At 39.1% G+C, this 18,829-nt stretch overlaps 1 protein-coding gene across 1 annotated transcript in view; it reads right to left on the bottom strand.

Moving 5' to 3' along the window:
- The window catches only part of LOC131575522 (uncharacterized), a 159,514-nt gene that overhangs the window by 117,576 nt on the left and 23,109 nt on the right, over positions 1 to 18,829 (bottom strand). The window contains exon 6 of the mRNA XM_058831109.1: positions 15,608 to 15,777. Coding sequence (XP_058687092.1) covers positions 15,608 to 15,777 — 170 coding nt within the window. The remainder of the gene's footprint in view (positions 1 to 15,607; positions 15,778 to 18,829) is intronic.

Below are 18,829 nucleotides of genomic sequence, written 5' to 3'. Positions count from 1 at the left end.
CGACATTTATCTGGACTTCATTTCTGAAGCATTCTTTCAGTATTTTCTGATGTGCTTTTGAAAAATTCAATACCAGTGCCATCATTCCCATTTTTCTCCTTTGCATGCTAGGTGATTATATGAGATATCTCCACATTTGTAAAGATTAACATGGTTCTTTATTAAGAAAATAACAGAACCTCTGCAGTCATGCTAAATATCCCAGGCTCACGGATACTTTCTGCTTAAGTACATAGAGTTAAAATTCCCCTCTTCTGAAACAGATGCTCCTGCACCCAAGATTGTAGGACATTGCTAACAAATCAGCTTCTGTTCAGACATTGCCTATTTCTTTTGTTTTGAATATGTGCATATTTGCATCAGTAAAATTACCACTGCCTCATAGCTAAACTGTTTTCCAGATTCCTCTACAGTAGAATTGTATCACATAAATTCCTAAGCAATAACTGAATCAGTTGGAAGGTCTAGGTGGATATTAGTGGCAATGAACAACTCCATAGAAATTTTGCCCAAGCCAGGACAGATGAGAAATAAGGACAAGATTCAAGTGTTAAGAAGAGAATACATGAAGCACAGGGTCAATCATCTTTGAAGTTTTATGCCTGAGCTTTAATCACATCAACTTGGGTCTATCATCCTAAACAGAAGTATAACAAAGGATGATTCTTGAATGGCTCTAACTAATTCATTGATCTGAAACATCTGAGAAGTTAAAGTATTTTTCTCAAGGAGATAAGTTGTTTGGAACTTTGTACTTAGCTTCTCATGATGGAAATTATTTCACTTAATTTGGTTAGAGTTGCATTGACACAGGGGTTCATTAGGACGCCCATTTGCCTGCAATTCAATTTAAAATTAAATACACTTTGTTGTTGATTTTATTACTTTTAAACTACTGTATCTATTGCCTTTATTAGCTGCTAATACACAATTATGAAGGTAAACAGTTTTCATTACTGAACATCAAACATTTAAATAACTACATTTGATCTCTTTCCCAGTTGCACTATTTTTCACCTTTCACTGGATATTAGATTGAAGACAATAATTTATTCCATGAAGTTAGGCCTCTTTTGTGCTCAGCAGCATGCTCATCTGCTGTCACAGCAAAGTTTCCTTTGCTCTGTTCATGAGGGTTATTTATTTTGTCTGTTCATTTCTTTACAGGTATTTTGACATATGTATTTATCTGAAGGTCATTAATCACAAAAACTTTTCCCCAATTCCTATTTCCTTCGCTCTCTAAGACTAATTCAGAGGCAAGGATGAAGGATGCTGGGAGAAACCATTTGGTCACTTTTTGAAGTGCACTGTGTGTAGCACTTAAAAACTACAGTCCAAGCTGGATATCTGAAAACAGAGGTAATCCAAAACAGAGACCTCTTTCAAATGCACAGGCTTAATTTTTCTAGGCCAGAAGTCCTTTGTTTAGGAGAAGTTCTATTCATTAATATCTGTAAAGAACTGAAAGATCTTTAGAAGGAAAGTACACTAGATAGAATTACAAAGTAGCCCTTACCTGACATACCTTTGAAAGAGTTCGTAAATCCTGTCTCTCCACTTTTGTTTCTTGTGGTGAGAAGCTCCCTTGTGCTTTGAGTCCCACATGCCAAGAAGAGAAAGAAAAATCAGAATTTATTTCCAAGTGTACAAAAATGACATGGAAATAAAAGCCATAAATGTGCAGTTTTCCAAAGTTTTGCCTTAGGTCTTCTGGTTGAAGCTTTTCAGAAGCAATAAGGAATTTTAGTCACCATTACTTTATTACATATTTTTTTTTCCATAACTTTTTTTTTTCTGTGTGTTTTCCATGTTTACTGCATTATTTCCAAGAGAAACTGAGTTCTCATCTCATCTTTTAAGAGTTTTTGGTACCATGTATATATGTACACAGTAGTGTCCTACAGTAATTTTTATTACATAACCTAATCACACAGCCATATGTCAGCACACATATGTTTATGTGTGTACAAGTGTGTTTGCACACACACAACAAAACAGCACACAAGGCAGGCATAGGCATAGGCCAGGAACTCACATCTTAAAGCCTTGCTTTAAATCTGCTCCAAATCTGTCTTTCTTGTCTCACCACAAAGGTTTTTAAATGTTTGGTGAGAAGGACTGGCAGTTTTGGAGGTTACAGTGTGTGGGAGTATGAGCAGTGCTCATATGAGCAGTCCTCTCCCCCAGCAGTTCTGCAGCTCTCCAGCATGAAGCTGGAGGGTTTGAAGCTATTCTTCTCTTGCACAACATGCTGAAAAAGTCTTTCCATCTAGAAGCTAGAATCAGCATCTGTTAGGCTGTGTTCTCTGTGCAAAAACTCATAACAATAACTGCTGATAGCATTACACTCATGAAAACAAAGTTCTTCCACCCGACCTGCACTGTTCAGAGATCTTGCTGAACATTCTAGGGCATTTCTCATGTCTGGGTCTTCTACTGGTGTCGCTGAGACCAACATAAAACATGAATACAACACCACCAATACAGAAAAAGACACTCTGCTGTGTACCCTATACTGTCATCTAAGCAGTGTGAAGCTATGCTCCACTTGTACTCTCACTGAGCCTCAAAGGCAAAGGGCCATTCTGGTAGGAAGAAAATGCAGCAGTCAATGGAGAAAAATTCCCCATTGGGGCTGCATATCTGGCTGCTAAAGTCTCTCCCTTCTTCCAAATCTCTTAATTTTTGGACAAGTTTCTGGCTGTTTTCAAGGAAACTTGGAAATGTCTGTTGAAGACTAAGGCAAAGCATCCTACTTATTTCCAAAATCAAAACTGTCAGAGTGTGAAAACAGACAAAAGCAACAAAAGCCTGTGTATGTAACCTTTAAAGTTACTTTTTTAACCCTGTAAAATTAAAGAAGAGACAACATGGTTGCCTTAAAGAATGGTGTGATTTGTTGGCAGTCTCAGCAGCTATCCTCAGACGATATAGATGCAATAAATCCTCCAGGTCAAGCATCACACATAAACAATTACAAAGGTGGCATGACTGAACTAGCTCAAAATGAGACCTTCTAGTTTTCCATATCACAGTTGTGTCATGGGCAACGCTTCCTTCATCATTGCCCCTCCACTGGTGAGAACCAAGCCCTCCTGCTCCTGGACAGCTTTTGGTTAAAATTTACTAGGACTCTCTAGAGCAGGACCCATTTCTCTCCCAGCCCTACTGGCACTGATTTGCTTTCCCCAGGCTGGTAAATCACCACTTACACCAGCTCCCCAGGAAGGGCTGGGAGCTGGCTCTGCTCTGGAGTTCTGCTCCATCAGCAGAGCTGGTAGCTGTCTGGTCAGGGCTGTCAGAGCCGCCTTGCTACCCCTCCCACAGCCCAACGTGATGGAGTATTCAGGGAACATGTCAAGAGCTTTCAAGTTTTAGGCAGTTAAAGCTCAAGTTCAGAAAGTTGGAGCAGTGTTTGGTTCGCATCTTTTCTTCTGGACACAGCCCTTGGTGATGTCTGTGAAAGCTATTTTTGAGGTGAGCACTTAGATTAAGAAATAAGATGAACTAGTAAACTCACTTCATGTAAAATATCAAGTAGCCATAACATTGTAACCACATTCAGACATTACCACTCCAGGTTTACACAGAGCCAACAGTAAAGAAGTTTTCTTTAAAAAAAATTGATTTTATTACCAGACTCCCACAGCTGTCCAATCCCCTTGTTTATCTTCCTAATCTTAATTAAATAATGAATATTCAAAAGAAAATATGAATCAAGCTTCTCTGTATGAACTACACTGTTTTCCATCTCTGCCTCTGAAGTGGCAATGGGAATATGATTTAAAACTATTTCTTCTGGATCCTAGTAAAATATTTGTCACAGTGTGTCATGATAATTTTTAAAAAGCTCTATCATCTACCTAATAAATTTGTTAAGTTTATTCAAATCTTATTGAACAGGAAAAGTGCAATGAGTCATGGTTAATATTTCTTTACCTATACTAAGAAAAAAAAATATATCAAAAATTCAGTGCTTAAGGTCCTATTCAGAAAACCTCTATGAGTCTGTAATACATCTTCTACATGATTAAAAAAACAGGAAACTTGCTTTAAAATGAATTATTCACCACCTTGAATAAATTTCCATCTTTCTTATTTGCAAAACCCCAAAGTCAGTTATGTAAATTTTAACCTACACTAATTACCTCAGGGGTGTGCAAGCTAAAGGAAAGTAGATGCAGAAGAAAAAAAAAAATAAAATCCCAGACATTTCCATCACCAGGAAGCAATTTAATAGAGGAAAAAAATGTGTAAGTTTTCAAAAGCAGAACAGCCCATATATATATTACTTTTAATGTGGAATAGTCATTTCTGCAATACCCCTTGAATCAGAGCTTTACTGGAATAAACCAAGTGCTTTTTGTCAATGGCAAACACCATGGCACACATAGCAAGGCGCTTGTTTCTCATCATGACACCAGCATTGTCTAGACTGTGACAACGACCCATTGTTGACAACGGGCATTCCCAACCAGAAGGCATGAAATGTGGTTTAGCTTCGAGTCTGTAAAGACATTGTGGCCCCTTCAGAAAATAAGTGGCTAAAAGCTGTGAGCTGCTGGTCTGGGAGGTACTGGGAAAAGGGGGGAGTTGTTTGAAGGCAAAAGGGCTCAGTCACAGCTCCTATTCCCCACCCTGACACCAGGCTCTGCTGTAGCTGTGAGCCAGCTCCTTTGCACGTCTTTCTTGGTTTCTTCATTGGCTATCTTGAGGTCTAATTACACAAATGGCCTATCTACTGATTTCAGAGCGTGTCATCGAGACCAGGGCTTGAAAAGGTCTTTCTGTCTGGGCTCAGCCTAGACACACACAATGGTGTACATTGTTTCTCATTAGTGACTCAACACGACTAATCCATGCTGATTGGTTATTTTCAGCATCAAGCTACTTCACAAACGGCAGGACTTGGTTGTATAGTGCTTCTCAAAAAATTTGAAAAATTAAACAAAACCCCACCCAAACACACTCTTTTTATCTCTTGAAAGCAAACCCACAAAATCCAGCAAAGTTTTGAAGCAAAATCAATTTGGCACTTATTGTTCAGCAAAGTGGAGCATTTAGGGAAAACATTTACACACATACACCCCTTTTTGGTTAGTCCTAGCAGTGGTACTACAGCCTTCTGCTGAGGAGCTCCTCCCATTGCAATCTAAAACAGCCAGTGAAGCACTGGCCTTGGTGAAAATCATACTCCATGCAAGGAGTGCTGTAGGGGTTCACCTTCCTGCATGTCTTCCTCACCAGGTCAGGGTGCGGCAGAGGCAGCATGGAGACACAACCCGTGGGGTGTCCAGCAGCCTGCCACTGCCCACAGCAATCCCACACACACAGCTGGTGCTTCCCCTTCATTCCACTCCTTGAAATATCACGTTGGTACATCACAGTGCAGGTAGTGCTGTCTTTTTTAGGTTTAAACAGATGTCAAATTAAAATATTTTACTTAGAATTTCCATCTTTGCATCCTAAAATGTTTTTCAGTGATGGAAATCTTGCCCACTCTATTCTTATGGGTGGGAGAAGGGAGAGTTCACTGAGAAAAATGTCAGCAGTATAGAAACAAAACCCAGATCTCTAGTCCCACTGGTGCCACCTCGTTCTCCTCCTTCACAGTCTGGCTGCTGTGTGGGGATTCATTCCCAGTGACTTAAGCACTATACACCACAAAACAAGCTAAAAAATGAAGAAACATTTGAGGTGAACAAAAAAAAACACTGCAAGAAATGTTAACATTCTTTTCAGGCAAATTGAAATTCTGAGAGGCTTATCTGCCTCATGTTAACTGTAAAGAGATCACAGGGAAGAGAGGCATGGAGAGGTAAGTTAAATGAGTGCCCTTCATTGGAAGCAAAGACTAAAGGAACTGGATAAGACCTGCTCTGAAAATTGCACTACCCATCACCTGTTGGAATTTGTGTAACCTTGTTGAGGAGATGGCCACAAACCAGAAAGTAAAGTTGTGCCAAACCCTGAACACATGGTAGTATTATTGATGGACTCTGCCAAAAAATGCACCACAAACTCTTAGATGTTTTTCAAGGAGAAAAAGAAAAAGCAACAAAGCAAATCCTCCCTGACTTTCCTTTCAAATAAAAACATAATTTACTGTTCACAAGAATCAAATTAAAAACCTAGACAATTGAGTGTTTTATAATATAGCACAAACTCGCTTTTAGAACTGATACTGCAGAACACAAAGTGAGATTTACTTAAGCCGTGCTACAGCCTTATACACTGAGTGATACAGATACATTTAGTGACAGCATTATAGTTGATCATTTTGATAAATCTGTAAAGCAGTGCATTATCTCTAACAATGCAGCAGTCAACAGAGGAACATAGCATTCTGCTATCAAGGTGAATGCTCTTATAAGAATATATATCAGAGGCGCTAATTTTCAACAGATATGGAAACTAGATCCAGCTGTGAAGTAGGTGTGATTAAACAAGGACCTGAATTTCCTCAAAACTCAGAGATATTTTCATTCAGGATTTTCCTCCAAGATGATAGGACTAATAAATTAAAAGAACATGAATCACTTTGCTTAAGATACACTGAGAAAACTCTAGAAGAATGACTGCTGGAGAGCTACCCAACTTCTGCAAAAAAAAAAAAAAAATTGCCTCTCCAGCCTCAAAACAGAAGTCATTCTTCTCATTCCTGTCTTGCTGTTCACAGAGAGAACATCTGTAGTTTCTTCAGAACCACTAGGTGCTCCTTCAGATGCATCCTACTTCACAGCTGAGAAGATGCAACTTCAAGGTCATAAATCTTCGGTATCCTCATCAAAATCTAGAGAGTATTGTGAGCGAATGCAAGGCCATTTATGAGAACATCTGGCTACCATAGCAAACACTGAAAATATGTAATGCTGAAACATATTTTGCCACTGATTAAGACGCTTTAAGCAGAAACATCTTAGCCTGTTAAAGTTCCACAAGTTCAGATGTCTCCATAGAGAGAGAGCCTAGAAATCACCAGCTACTAAGAAGATTTTGACACTTTTAGCCTGAACAGTAAGATATAACAGAATATGCTACCAAGATATGATGGAAGACACTTAACCACATTTTATTAGGGAGTACATTCCCTCCAGCATAAAGCCATGAGCAAAGCCAGTGAAAACCAAAGTGAACTATGCCAATCTACAGATCTAAAATGAATAGTTTACATTAACAATGAAAAAGTGTTCATAAGCCTTGTAATGAACTTCAGCATTTTACAACCATTTTCTACTTTCTGGATACTGACAGAAAATCAGGACACAACTGAAGGCAAACTGAAAGGAAATACCAATTGGAAACACTGAAAGTTTTTTTGTGGTTTTCCCCCATTCTTCTGGAATTTAAAAATGTTTGTCAATTTCAGCACAGAATGTTTTTATTATTTGTAAAGCCTTTTCAAAGTCCCTCATGAAACTTTACTCCTTTAATCCTCTTACTCTTCCACAAAGCAGGTATCTAATTTTAGGTCTGTTTTGCAGATAGGGAAAACTTGAGTCATGGCAACAAATTTGCTTGTTACAGCCACCCAAAAAAATCATGTTCAGGTCAGAGGTTACAATTTCTTTCATCTTTCTGAGTCCCCGTTCTTTTTTCTGACTGTCAGTAAAGCATTACCTCACAAATCTGCCTTCATTATAATTGTAATCAAAAGGTATAGACTTTGACTTTATCCAATAATTTCCATTTGTACTCCCTTTTACATAATCTTCTGTTTCAAGTGTGCAGACACATTTGAACACTTTATAATTAAGAGAGACGTTCACGTACAATTAGTATATGAAAATTACAGAGATGGAAAAAACACTTAAAGTATGGTTTACTGTATGATTGTCTTAAATACAACAGTGGCAATGCTGAGTTGCCATGCCTAATGATTTTTCTCTGTAAAGAACAGACCTCCTCCTGCAAGCCTGCATCCTGCTCCAAGTCTCTGCCGAAAGGAAAAGAAATTCAGCTGAGATCCTTCTCTGATTTGAATGATGATATGAGCATCTGTATAATAACATCATATTGTGCTGACGTATCTTTGAGTGAATGTGTTGACTTTATTATATGTTCTCATCATAACCACCTAGTCCTGAAAACTGCATCTTGTCTAAGGGTCTGGCACAGTAATGAGAGAAACCAACTGTGCTAACAGGTTGCCAGCAGGCTGAACAACAGTGATTATTTTTCAGCTTTGTACTAAATAAATAAGCAGGCATGTAATGCAACTGGACTGTTTCACAGTATTTTAACATCTCTCAACTTGGTTGTATTTCCCACTAACAAACTGATCTGAACTCCAAAGCCCTTAAAAAGTCAGGTTGCACATGAAAAGCCCAATACACTTCAAGAGCAGGAGGCTGGACTAGACAGGCTGCAGAGGTCTGGTTCTTCTCCACTTGAATTAATCTGTTCTATGAAGTAAAGGTCAGATATGCCATACACAGGCACAGGTTCCACTCAACAAATTCAGCTCTACTGTAAGACTGCAGAAGCAAAACTTTCCAGCACATAGAGCAATTCCTTTATCTGCAGTTCAAAATCCATGTAGTCTATTAATGCTGCTAAGGAGTACCCCTGTCACAAAAGCTAACCAAATGTAGACTTAGCTACACCTGTGACTACAGTTTGGCTCAAAATGTATTAAAAATAGAAATAACCCTGGGGAAAAAATCATTCATGAACAATTAAAAGTTTGGTTTTATTGTATTTATTTTTGGCAGTTTTGTGCTTCAATTCATCAGTAATGCTGATGCATTCCTTACAATCCTCATCTGAATTCTTTTAACAGGTGGTCAGTACTTGATTAAGTCTCTTAAACTTCATCAGGACCTGGAAATCACTAATTCTCTTTGAAGAATCTTTCCAATTGCCTCTGTTTATTGAACCATAGAAATGGACTTCCTTAGAGGAGTTTATAGCAGGATAATGAGCCAGAGAGCTGACCATTCAGATTACCTTAAGCAGCAGCAAATGCCGTATCATCATTTACAGCAGCTGTAGGAATCATCGTTCCAGCTCAACAGAATATCAAGAATTACTTCAGTTCTTTAATTGCCCTTCTGATCTTGAAGTGTGAAAGAACACAGTAAAAACTAAGTGAATTCATTTTTAGTGAAAAACGTAGGAAAAATGGAAAATTTTCATTATTTCCATTTAAATATTTACTTAAATGGAACTCATATAATCCCTGGACAAAGCAATCAAAAACGTGCCACAATTTAAAAGACCAGCTAAAGCTGTACTGGGGGTATTGTGGCAGCACAGCAACAGACTATTTACAAACAATATAGAACATCTTTCCCACTAATTTGCTTATGTTTATGGCAATTTCCATGCTCCCTCTTCAATCCCCCCCATTCCTTTAAAAAAAAAAAAAAAGTATTTGAGTGGCAAGAAGCAATAAAGTAGGAACCTTTGAAATTTGGAAGATTCTCAGGCTTCCAACTGAGGACACAGAGGCAAACCTAATAGAGCAAAGATATTTAGGAATCTTGGATTGCTAACCTACAGGGCTGAGAAGTCCCCTAGCTACATATTTGGCTTCTACATCAGACTATGGGTCTGCTCAGTGGGTGCTGACACACATCTGAGGACCACAGACTCTCACTAAGCAGGAAATCAGAAGTCCAAGTCACAGAAGCCCAGTATCCCAACCACTGAGAAGTTCACCTTTTGATTTTTGCCCCCAAACACAGGTTTCCATGATGTCTTTATTCACAAGTCCAAGAGCAGGCTACCTGTTTGAACTATAATGAAGTCAATGACATCAGCCTAATGATGGATTTCAAAAGAAAATTATGTGCTAAAGAAGATAGCCATAATTCCTACTATATCATGCAAATGAAATGGAAACCATTACACTAACTGACTGTAGAAATGCTTTGACAGTCAAAAAATGAGCGTGGCATATAGGTAGCTTGCCTAAAATGAAGTCACCCACTTTTAAGCTTGCCTAAAATGAAGTCACCCACTTTTAAGACATGGTGAAAACTAGACATTGTCAGCTTTGTATTCTTGACTGTATTCTTTTGTATTCTGTAATTCTCAGGAAAAGGAAAAGGAAAAGGAAAAGGAAAAGGAAAAGGAAAAGGAAAAGGAAAAGGAAAAGGAAAAGGAAAAGGAAAAGGAAAAGGAAAAGGAAAAGGAAAAGGAAAAGGAAAAGGAAAAGGAAAAGGAAAAGGAAAAGGAAAAGGAAAAGGAAAAGGAGGAAAAAATCCCCACCCCAACTCATTTGCACATGACCCTCATTTAAAGTCTTGGTAAATGTCAAAAAGTAAGTTTCTGCTGAGGAAAAGTCACCTTCAACTCTGCATTGCTCTTAGGTGTGTACATTCCACAAGGGTTATACTCAGAATGGGCTGTACAATGCTTAGTACGCCCAAGCGTTGCTGAGGGGCAGTCTGCAGGTACCATCAGGATATAAACCTGATATAACCATTCAGGTCCCTCCCAACCCAAACCATTCTGTGATATGTCTATATGACAGTACTATCCAATGGGGTAGAACATGCAAGCAAATGTGCATTGGTGTTTTACATCACTGAGGTCTGATTCCACTGGTTAAATTCATGACTGGAGAGTAAATTTACCATATTACATAGCACCAAGTTTTACCTATGTTCTATCCACTATTAATGAAAGGAAAACTGATTTCTCCATCATCACATAAATTGATCTCTGTGACTTGTCAAGGAGTCAGAGCAGCGATGATAATGACCCTGTAAGAGTATTAGATCTAATACCCTGAGGCATTAACCTTTGTTTAACCAAAAGGTAAATCTTTTGATGAAAGACAACATTTTATTACTATCCACCTGCAACAAATAGCTCATTTCTTACTACTATAACTCAGCTGCTGGGACTGAAGAGCAAAACTTGCACTTTATGTTCAAAGGCTCTCAAGTAATTCACATTGAGGTCATGGATCAAAACTGATTATATAGTGATGATGATGGTGAAGTCCTGCAAGGTGCCATGCCCTGCAGAGAGGGGTAAATGTAGCAGCTGAAACTGGTAGAGAGAGATGGAGGCTGTGAACAAATTACCCCTGGTAAAGAATACTAACCAAATTGCAGGAGGAGGGTGGGCAAACAGGAAAGGTGTTCTTGGCTTGTGGGGCAGTACTGATCCTCTCAGTCACCCCATTATTATTTTTTCTGAGAGAACCTACATAAAACTGAGTAGTCACTTTTATTGTCTCTGTTCAGAAACAGATAAGAACTCTAGAGCTGGTGGTTTTCCATGGAATTTAATTTAGAATATAGCAAGATTATGTTGCCAAAAGCCCATCAAGTTCAATCTCACTCCAATCACCACTGTTTCCTCCATCTTCAGCAGTCTGCCATGTTTTGAGAGCACCCCATCTTTAAGCAAACACGGTAAGTCAGCATTATTTCAGGTATTTCCTTGCATATTTCTCTGCCCTGTAAGATCAAGTTCCACCCATAAGCATGTGCCCCTGCATTGTCTCATGACAAATGGTTTTCTGTGGTGCTCTGAATATCCAGCCTTGGTTGCACCTCCTCAGTTTCTACCACAACACAGTCCCAAGTCTTGATTTTCTTGCAACAGAGTTTATTTTTCTTTATTAAAAGCAAATGTAATTCAGGCCTTTGAAATCCTTGTGTCTACATGGCAGGTCACACAAAACAGCACTGCTTTCCAAATTTAATATTCTTTAATGTATTTGTTAACAGAACATTGACATCTGCTTAATGCTTTCTTTACAAGAGTCTACCAGATCTCCCTTTGTGCATTTCTTGCCAACCTCAGCTCTCAGTTTTTGCATTTACAAAACAGGACATGAAGTAAGAAACAATACAGTTTAAAATTCCAGAGCTAAAATCTAACATAAACCCTTTCCCAAAAAATATTTCTTTGAAAAATACATCTGCCCTTTCAAAAGCTTTGAATCACGGTCATCTCACGCACTGAGCCGCTGTTTAAACAAAAGCCACCCATTTTTGTAATGCTACAAGGCAAGGAAAAACAACTATGGGATAGATAGTTGATACATAGCTATCCTCTCCACGCCAACGCTTCCAGCAACGCTCCAGCGTAAATCAGGTGCCTCATTGGAGAGAATTTTTGGCAGCCTAAAAAGAAACAGCAGCGACTCAAGTGTGTTTCTGAACCTCTCTTATAAAACCAGTCTCACATACTGTAAACTCTCACTTGGTATTTTTAACCCTTGGGCTCCCATGGTTTTTTTTCATTTTATCAAAACAAAGGAATGTGAGGGAGATGTCTGTTAGACTCCTTTACTCAGCCCAAGGGTTAATTACTCCGTTTTGTAGACATCTGAAAATATTATGCTACCTTTAATGGCAAAATTGATAGAAGGTTGTTTCAGGCTCACTTTATGTCATTATGGCAGATTAAATTAACTAATCATAAATTATGCTGGCTAAAGTACATCTGCTACTCACTAAACCTGCAGAGAGAAGGGAAGGGTTTTTTCTACTGAATAAGAAGTAAATACCATGCACAAAATTAAAGACTTTTACAAACCAATAAACATACGTTCAAGCAACAACAGCTGGAAGCATCCCAAGGTCAGCAGCAACAGATTCTAAGGACCATGGCAGCAGTCTAACAATGAACCTGTAGCTGTTGTGGAAAAGCATCAACACTGCAATGCTGCAGGGGTATACCCATGGATCAAAGAGTAAAGATGTCCATTAAAGAATAAAGAAGGTTAATTAAACAAGAATTAGCATGCTCACATTATTGCTAGATGTCTTTGAATAGCAATATGACTGTAGTGGGTTGACCATGGCTGGATGCCAGGTTCCCACCAAAGCCCTCTCTCACTCCCCTTTGCAGATAGAAAAGGGAGGGAAATGTAATAGAGGGTTCATGGGTTGAGATAAGGACTGGGAGAGATTGCTCACTAAAAACCAGCTAGAATTTATTGAATTGAATTTATTACTAACAAAATCAGGGCAGGATAATGAGAAATAAAATAAGGCCTTAAAAACACCTTCCTTCCAGCTCTCCCTCCTTCCTAGCTCTATCTCCCCTCCACACCAGCCCAGGGAAACTGGGAATGGAGGTTACTCTCAGACCATCACAGGTTGTTCCTGCCACTGCTCAGGGAGGGGAGTCCTTCCCCTGCTCCAGCTTGGGGTGCCTCCCATGGGAGACAGTTCTCTATGAACTTCATCAGCAGAAGTCCATCCCATGGCAACAGCTCTCCTCAAACTGCTCCAGTGTCACTCTTTCACACAATATGGTCCTTCAAGGACTAGCTGCTCCAGTGTGAATCCTACCAGGAAACCTGCTCCAGCATATGATCCTCTCCATGGATCTGCAGGTCCCACCAGGACCATGTCCCAGAATGGGCCTCCCACAGGATCACAGTCTCCTCTCAGGCACCCATCCTCTGGTGTGGGTCTCCTCCACAGGCTGCAGGTGGATCTCTGCATCCCCATGGATCTCTCATGGGCTGCAGTGGCACAGCTGCTTCACCATGGTCTGCGCCACAGGCTGCAGGGGATCCTCTGCTCTGCCATTGGGAATACCTCCTTCCCCTCCTTCTCCACTGACCTTGGCTGGTGTCTGCAGGGCTGTTCCTCTCACATAATTTCACTCTGCTTTTCTCTGGCCAAAATTACAACTGTTCAATAGCTTGTTTTTTTGGTTTTTTTTTTTTTTTTAATATGTTATCACAGCACTTATGTTATCACTATTTCTTATTGGCCCAGCCTTGACCAGTGTTTGGTCCATCTTGAGGCCACCAGGGAACGGGGCTGCTAGACATGAGGGAAGCTTCTGGCAGCTTCTCACAGAAGCCACCCCTGTAGCCACCCCCACCACTACCAAAACCTGTCCACACAATCCCAATACATGATGTTTGTAGCATCTACTTCCAATGTCAGCTCTTCCATTTTCTGTTCAAAGGGACTGAATACACCATTTCTCTAGGCTTTCAAGGAAGGAATGGATGTACAGATCACTGGTTTAGAAGACAATACAGATTTTAAAGGGATCCTCTTATTACTGTCTGTATTGCAGAATGCAGATGTGGCAGCTAATACCGTGTCACTGGGAGTAAACTCCTTAGCAAGGCACAAAAGCTGAAGTTAGAGATGTGTGCCACAGGCACTTAAGACCTCTTTGTTGCAAAGCAAAGAATGAGACCCTCTCTGAAAACTCATGGTAGACCAGCTCAATCAATCAATCAATCAATCAATCACATTAAATGAGGATTTCCTTTCTTTTGAACTAATATAAGGAAGAAAAGCACTATTGTATTGTATTACGTGTAAATTCACATATGTAGTTGACAATTAAAAATCAGAATGTAGTTTTGGGGTGACCAGATAGATTGTGTCTAGGAAACAAACTCTGCTGAACACCTCCAAAAAGATTCCAAGTTAGATGATCTGCCACATGACCATGTTTAGAGGGAGGTTAAAAAAAGTTTTGACACATTTATTGTGTTCCTTCAGGTGTCACAGAGCCTCATGAAGTTTTGGGGGCATCTGAATAGCCCAAGCATAGTTAAAGTGCAAGCTCTCAACACATTATAACCTTCTGGAAAGGTGCAACACTTTCTGTTCACCTATTCCCAGGTTCATTCTCTGTCAGTCCCTTGAGGCAGATGAGGTTCTTAGTACCATTTCAGTCCTTTTCCCTCACAGTTCCTTTCCATTTCACATTCTTTGAACAGTATTACCCATACCACCTTCCATGCATGATGCATACTGCTATAAAAAAGTCACAAGGAATGAAATATAGCTACAGAATTTAGAGGAAAGCAGTAAGGAGGAGAATTGTGTCCCTCACCATCATGCAGAAGGGAATGATAAGGTTTAGTCCTGCAGTGGAAAAAAAAAAAAAAATCTAAAAACTTCCCCTGAAAATAAAAGAAAGCTTAGATCACCATCAGTCACTGGATAACCTATTTTAAGCCCATCAGAGCCAGTGCGCTGTTCTCATGTTGCTAATTAAAAATGATAGATTCATCAATTAATCTCTCTTCCTGTCCTCTAGTCTTAGTATGAGATTTTTCAAAGGGACAAATGGTCATTAGGTGCCCACTAGTATAATTTCAGCCCTGCAAACTTGTGCCTTTGTCAACATGAACCAGAACCTGTCCCTTTATGCTATAAATGACAAAAAAAAAAAAACCTTAGAAAGCTTTGCCACCCTGACAAACATAACAGATTTATAATGGGGAAATAATCTTATCCTCTGTACAATGAACATTGCTACATAAATCCTCCCTGGGCTCCAATCCGTACTTGCTCACTGATGAATAAGCCTCTGTTAAATGTGGCAGAGAGAGATGTCTTAGACTTAGTCTCTTGATTGAAACTCAATTGCAATATTACTACATAGCAGTCAGAGATCCTCCACTATTTAGGAAAGAAGCCATGAAAGCAATCTATTTTTATTCACATTGAAATGGAGACAAAGATAAAGGTCCTGCTGTTAGCTTAGCAAAGTGCCAGTCACATAAAGCATGCCAACGACAATGGTTATCCTTTCCTTTCAATATACGTGTCGCCAGGCAGAGAAATAGAATTGGGGTGTACAAGGTTAACAAGCCAGCATCATGTTATGAAGCAAGTGATAAAATTGTCTTATAGTTCTTAACTCTGACCTGTTCCAGGGAAAAGCTGCCAAGCAGAATTATGTCATCCTGAACATCTCTCTCAAACTGTTCGATATATGAAGGAATCTCTTCATCTTCAAGCTCCCTGTGAAGGTCACATGCCTTACTGGAGCTGACAGGCATTACAGCGTCCGGAAAATCTTCACTGACGACACGGCCTGCTTGAAACAAAAGTGGCAGATTATCTCTCAGCAAATGGGAGTTCATTCAATGTGTGCTACCTTCTCAGTTAATATGCTTGGCCCACCAACATTTTAAGTATGAAACAGCTCCAGTAACACAACTGACAGGTGCCAAGCACCAGTACCAGGAAAACTGTCCTCAAGTGCAACATCTGAATTCAGGTACAAATTTAGCATGTGCAGCTTGTTCCTTAGGTACATTTTAAAAGGTATGGTCTACATTTGCACTGGCACTTTGCTCGCCTGTTAATCTTAAAGGGAGAGGGATTTGGAACAACTTTGGCATTCCGTCCTGAGGAAGAGAAGTAATAACTGCAATTGAATGGGAGTTTTAGGTGAAGCCACATCAAGCATTTCATCTTCCTTTCAACTCACCCTAAATGATTGGATTCCTTTCCCTGGGTGTACGTGTGTAGCTTCTGCCTAATTAATTTGGTCCAGTTCTGCTCTCACCCACACCATTCCCCTGATTTCACTGCAGAGACATATGCAGAACCAAGGGTACATGCATCACACAAATAAAAATCATTCATAAAGTCAGCCTTAAAAAGAAATTGCCTTTTTTTTCAGTTTAATTGATCATGCTATGTTAAAAATAGATCTTCTCATTGATATCTGCTACAGTACTAGTACTAGTTTGAATCATAAATAATGACAACTATTTTTGCTCATGTTTTCACATTAGCATCACTAAAAGATAACGGATATCAGATTGCCCACATCTATCTGTCTTACTTCATATTTCTGTGTGTAAGCTTTTATAGTTCTCTGTGCCTGTCTCTTAAAGAAAATGCCATATCCATTTATTTGCTTCTCTTTGTCCATCCTATGACATGAAAGCAGTTAAAAAAGAGGTTTTTTTCCTCACTCTCCTTTGAAGTCTTTCATTCCCTAATGAAGACCAGAAAAGGAAAGATAAAACTAAGGCTATTAACATTTCCAGTTTTGCTCACTCCTCATTGTTTAATGACTTTAATTGTTGAGCCTCCCGAGAACTTAAATCACCTCAGTGCCACCAACACACAGGAAGTAGGGTGGGTTTTCTAATTGCAACAGGATACGATTCAAAATCATGTTGGGGGAAATGTACAGTAGATATAAACAACTCAAACCATTACCTTAGGGTACACATCTCTTCATGTAGCACTTTACAAACCTAATGAAAAGTGATTTGACCTACAACTATTAACTGCAAAAACAAAACAATATTTACATTTAAATTTACTGTAACATTAAGGGTTTGGCTAGGAGAGAGAAACCCCAGGAAGCACAGGAAAAAGAAACATTGCCAAAAGCACAAGATGGAGCATTGCTTGTTCCCCTTGATGCTGTGTTGTACACAACGGGCCATATGCTCAGCTTGTATAAATCAGCTGTTTTACTGCTTTCACAGGAGCACTGCAAGTTTACATCCTGGGAAGTCAGTAGATTCCTGTCTCAGGGTAGAGCAATAGTCAAAAAGGGAATAAAACCATTTATTTCAAAAAGATAAACATGAACCAATTCATCAAAATATACTTTTTTTTTTTTGCATTTCATATTTTTGTGAGGAATCATATCAAGCGAACTCAGTTTTGGTGGAAGACATCGGACTCACTAGCACAAGTTTTGTCAAAGAACAGCAAAGGAGGAGAGCATTTTCAAAAGCCTTTTCAAGGGAAGCAGCTGTGAAAAACAGAGTGATAAATTGCAACTTAGATTTGAAAAATATTTTATTAAAAGATACATATTCTCATTTAAGCACGGTTGTTCATTTGCCTCATTGGAAACAAGGAGAGAACAGGGTTAGTTCAGCTGATCTATTCCTGCTGCAGTGGCTTTGCAAAGAAACTTCTCAAACTTGGTCAGCATCAGGTTGGTCCTTGCTTGAGCTGATCCACAGGTTGGAGGATTGAGGTGGTGCCCCAGAGCAATACTTGACCAAAAGAAAAGCAAATAAATCCTCACTGTACAAACGTAGCCAGCATTAAAATTTCTACTACTTTGTACACAGACGATAAAATGGCTGAAAATTCATTAATGGATTGATAAACTAATTAAAATCTCGCTGCTTGAAATTGCTAGCATGGGCATCAAAAGTTTTCATTGCTTTGGATGTACCTAACCCTGAGAGTCATGCTTTCCTTGTAGCTTAAATTACTTCAGCACAGGCTCTATTTGCAGATGCTGGGCTGTAATTAAAACATTCTCTCTGGTATTAGTTTGGCTGCTTGTGACTTCATTTACTTCTGTACTTTTCCATCATCAGATAGCAGCAGTTTATATACTGAGACTGTAATTTAAAGGGTATATTCTGCAGCAGACTACACCTCAGGATGGATTTGATGCATAAAGCTGCAACAAACTCCGTAAGGAAAAATAATTTTGGCTACCTGGTCTAGAAAACTGTGTACAAATTGTATCTAAAAAAGTTCAGTGCTGAAGGCTCATGCACCAGTTTCAGACAACTAAAATTCTGCAAAACTTGGCACTTGAATTGTTTGGTTCTTGCCAAAGAACAATATTACATAAATTACTTTTTATGGCGCTCACATATCATCATTTAAAATATTCATGCATCACAGTCTTATATTGACAAAAATGCAAGGTAAAAATATGTAGTCTATATCTTTAAAAATAAACAACCCATAGTGCCTTTTAAGTTGTCTTATAATATGAAATAACACATACCACAAGAGTGACCAACAGGTTACTCAGTGACAAAATGCTTTAAATATACAATTATATAAATCCTGAGCCATGTTCTTTCCATTCCTTTGGAGATCATCTATTAATTAGGACTGTATGACTATGTGATTTTTCAGCTCAGTGGCCAAATGAAGAAACGAAGCAGTTCTGTAAGAGTGGAACCAAATGAATCCTAGTTTCCTATGGTTTTTCTGATGCCTAATAAGGGTCAAACTCCCATATTAGCTTTTCCCTCGGTGGAGACATTAATAATGCTTGTCTGCTCTGCTCAACTGCCCACCTCCATAAAACTGGTAAGGAAGTCATACCTGTGAGACTTGCTCCCTGTTAAACAAAAAAA

The sequence above is a fragment of the Poecile atricapillus genome, chromosome 2, assembly GCF_030490865.1.
Source record: "Poecile atricapillus isolate bPoeAtr1 chromosome 2, bPoeAtr1.hap1, whole genome shotgun sequence".
Lineage (NCBI taxonomy): Eukaryota > Metazoa > Chordata > Aves > Passeriformes > Paridae > Poecile > Poecile atricapillus.
The sequence above is the reverse complement of the archived record's forward strand: the minus strand, read 5'-3'. Positions and strand labels throughout refer to the sequence as shown.